Source organism: Oryx dammah, unplaced genomic scaffold (genome assembly GCF_014754425.2).
Source record: "Oryx dammah isolate SB20612 unplaced genomic scaffold, SCBI_Odam_1.1 HiC_scaffold_7, whole genome shotgun sequence".
Taxonomy (NCBI): Eukaryota; Metazoa; Chordata; class Mammalia; order Artiodactyla; family Bovidae; genus Oryx; species Oryx dammah.
In genome coordinates this window covers 1,553,684-1,557,380 of record NW_024070191.1, presented here as the reverse complement: position 1 = coordinate 1,557,380, position 3,697 = coordinate 1,553,684, and the positions used below count along the sequence as shown (strand labels likewise).

The 3,697-nt window shown below is 53.2% G+C and overlaps 1 protein-coding gene across 1 annotated transcript in view; it reads right to left on the bottom strand.

Annotated features, from left to right (window-relative positions):
* The window catches only part of MYOM2 (myomesin 2), a 73,472-nt gene that overhangs the window by 50,868 nt on the left and 18,907 nt on the right, over positions 1-3,697 (bottom strand). The window contains exons 10-11 of the mRNA XM_040242865.1: positions 2,216-2,377; positions 3-14 (exon numbers count right to left, since the gene is read on the bottom strand). Coding sequence (XP_040098799.1) covers positions 3-14; positions 2,216-2,377 — 174 coding nt within the window. The remainder of the gene's footprint in view (positions 1-2; positions 15-2,215; positions 2,378-3,697) is intronic.

Below are 3,697 nucleotides of genomic sequence, written 5' to 3'. Positions count from 1 at the left end.
GCAGGGGTCAGCATCTGGAGGGGAGGGGACAGGGAGCAGGGGTCAGCGTCTGGGGGGAGGGGAGGGGAGGGGACTGTGGCCAGAGGGTCGGCTTCTAGGGGGACAGGGAGAGGAACGTGGCCGGGGCCTGGGGGCAGCTGAGGCTCTGACAGCCCCTAAACCCAGAGTCCCCCCTCCTCGCTCCGCTCCCTAGCTTAACCCTGACGCCCAGATGACTCGACTGTGACCGCTGGTAACCAGAGAGGTGCCCGTATGTGTGATTTTTAAACTCAAAACGTTCTGTCTTCCATCGCACATTCAGTCTATGATTTTCCATAACTGACTCCAAAGTTGAAGTTCAACTTCTCCTGATAGCCTGTTGTCACACAATGTCAGGTCGTCAAAAACTGACCGATGAAATATTACTATTATCAGGAGGCATTTTGAACACTGGAGACACAGTACCTTAGATACTCGTGTGTTTCAGAGTCCTCACAAGATCTGAAGATTTATATTTTTTCCTGCGAGTCGTGACCACATCTGAGTCTGTACTCCTGTGTCCCTTCCTTGGTCGTTTATGACCACAGTGCAATTGCGTTTGTTTCCAAATGTTAATTACAGCAGCTCTGAAGGCCAACAGAGCTGTTTAGCAGTATTAACACCCTGAGCACTTAATCTCCTGGTGCGGCGTGCATATTCACTTGGGACCTCCTAACAGTGTCAGGAGTATACGTTTCTTGTCTCCGCAGCACATTGAAATCTAAGGATTTCTTGACACTCAGCCAAATATTCTCTCTCACATTCAAACTCCTCAGAGAGTCATCAGAACAGTCAGCCCCCCAGCCCTGCCCCCCGGGATGCGCACTCTTTTCTTTCTGCCGGCACTGCTGCACAAGCTAGAAACCACAGCTCCACTGTACGCATCGCACTCTGATGCCGTGAAACATCTTGCTGGAAGGTCTGCCCAGAGAATGCAAGGGACATTTAATGGCATCCTCATAAAAATGGCAAAGCTCTGTGGAAACGTCTGAAACCCCAGCCTCACTGTCTTGAGGGGGTGGGGAGGGTGGGTGTCTGTACTTGTTTTGCATTTTTTAAGCTAAAATATTCTCTGATGGTACAGCCCTTCCTTCATGCGTGGATCTAACTGATCTGGTTTGGAAACAAAATGTAAGGAGAGGGTTACTCCAGGCACACAGAACCTGGAGCCCGAGTGAGCATAAACGTGCAGGAGACAGGAGCTCAGGATTGGAGGGGGGTGGGCTGAGCATCCAGGGCCACGGAGAGGGGGGACCCAGTTAGGACAGTGGCCGCCGGCCACCCAGAATAGACCGTGCTGGTGTCCTGGGTGAGGGTGGTCAGTTGTGCCTTGGCCAGGTGGGGCTCTGTGCCTGAGGTCCCTGTGCACCCAGAGGCCATGCAGGGTGAGGGCTCAGCGGGGGGAGCAAGGCCCCCAGCACAGCACAGGGGACCCTCCCCAGCTTAGACACCCAGGGCCCCCTCCCTGGAGAAGGGCCCAGGCCTCTGCCTGCCACACAAAATGGAATATTCCTCACAAAACTGTTACAAAGTTTAGATTACATATGGTATATGAATATATGTGTGTGTATATATATAATATATATACATGTACATTTTATATACAATTTTATACATTTTGTATATCCCTTTATCCATTTTACATGTAAATGTATATAAAATATGTATAGATGACCTATACTTCATGCACACATGAATGTATACCTATAAGCCTATAAGGATCAGCACGTGTATATGATATATAAATGCATATATTACACTTGTGTCTAAAGGTAAATGCTCTTTTATACACAGCCTCGCCCACTGTCCATGTGGTGTCCTGAGCTCTGTCCCGCCTTCCACACCTGGGTGGGTGAGGCCCTCCCGCGAGCTGCTGTGAGGATGAAACGAGACAACACGAGTGTGTCCTGTGTGAACACTCCAGGATGCGGCTGCCCTGTGCTGAAGTTGGTTCCTCAGCGAACATCCTCAGCTGTCACTAGCCTCAGGGGTGCCAGCGGGGAAGTGGGGAGGTGCCCGGACCAGCCTCCCCCCAAGACCTCGGCCCGGCGTGGCCCCTGAACCGCAGGTGCTCACCCCAGGACTCATCCCCCGGATTCCAGCGGCTCATTAGCACCCAGGCAGCGAGCCCTGCCTCCGCCCCAGTGCCACTCATACCGAGTATCACGCTGCTCCCCGCCCCCGGGAGCCCGCGCACCTCGGACAAACAGGAAGGCGCTGTGGTCGGTGATCCCCCCCCTGGACACGATCCTCAGGGTGTAGAGCCCCTCATCATCCTTGTTGAGGTGGCTGAAGGACAGCGAGGCCTGGCCTTCTCCGAAGAACATCTTGGTCCACTTGGACTCCTTCAGCAGCACGTCTGCAAGACGGGCAAGGAGACGGGCCTCAGGGACACGCAGGGCCCAGGCGCATCCGGAGGACAGTGTGCATACCAGGACGTGCGGAGGACAGTGCGCACCGCAGGGCGAGGGGAGGACAGTGTGCAGCAGAGGACAGGGCGCACGGCGGGGCGAGGGGAGGACAATGTTCACGCAGGGCGAGGGGACAGCACGCACGTCAGGATGAGCGGCGCACAGGGCCTGGCCCAGCGCAGAGTAGAGGGCGGCTGGCGGCGTGTGGAAGGCGGGACGGTCCCACACGGCCCTCCTGAGCCCTGGAAACGTACCCCCACGGTACTCCTTAGACAGTAATACCCCCATGGTACTCCTTAGACAGTAATAATAATGTGCCAACAAACCACAGCCTAAAGCGTACAGAACTAAAAAGGTGAATTTCAGGAGAACTGTAAATGATTTAAAAAAAAATCGACACTCGTCCTCAAGGAGACACAGGATAAAATAATGAGAAATTATCTATTATTTTTCACCTGCTGACTCCGTAACGTCCACAACCAGGAAGTGCAGAGCGGGCCTGCCTGCTCCGCCCTAATCGGCCAAGACTGTGACACCACGTGGTCTGGGGATCCCGGAACTTACAACCTAGGCACGGGAACACCTTCTAGCATCCAGGCCAACATCCTCTGGAAATATCAGGAGACCCTTCCTCAAGTCCCTGTTACTTCTCTCCAGAAAGGGTAAATTAGAACCTTAGGATTTACCTGAGACCTGAAATCCTAACTCAGAACTACAAAGCGTAGATTAATCTCCTCTGCCACCACAAAGCGTGTCTCTCCCCGCCCCTCTCCCTCCTGGGCTGTGAAGATAAGACACACTGTCCTTTTCCAACCAAGATCACCACTGTCAACACCCTCAAACCTAAAGCACCCTGGCAGTGGCCTCAAGGTCAGCGGCAGCTCCTCTGCCCATGCCCCCCCAGGGCCGCCTCGTCTGTCAGCAGCTTTTTCCATCAAGCTCTCCATCATCACCACGAGCCTGGTTTCCTGGCTACATTTGACAGCACCAGGCATTTGGCAAATTGTCACAGGCTTTTCTGGGATACTCCTTATATTTCACAGACACCTCGATATACCATCTTGTGTATTTTCCCAGCTAGGTTATAAACTACCTTATGGACAGGAATGGCATACGATCCTTTGTGTCATTTCGCATTGTGTTAGGTACTGGACTGATAAAAGCAGCAGGCTCTGTAACTGAATCCGTAGGAAACGAGCAGCCGCCAGAGGTGAAGAAGGTTCCTTCTGCAGTCTGCTCATACACACACACGCACACAGGCGCTCTCA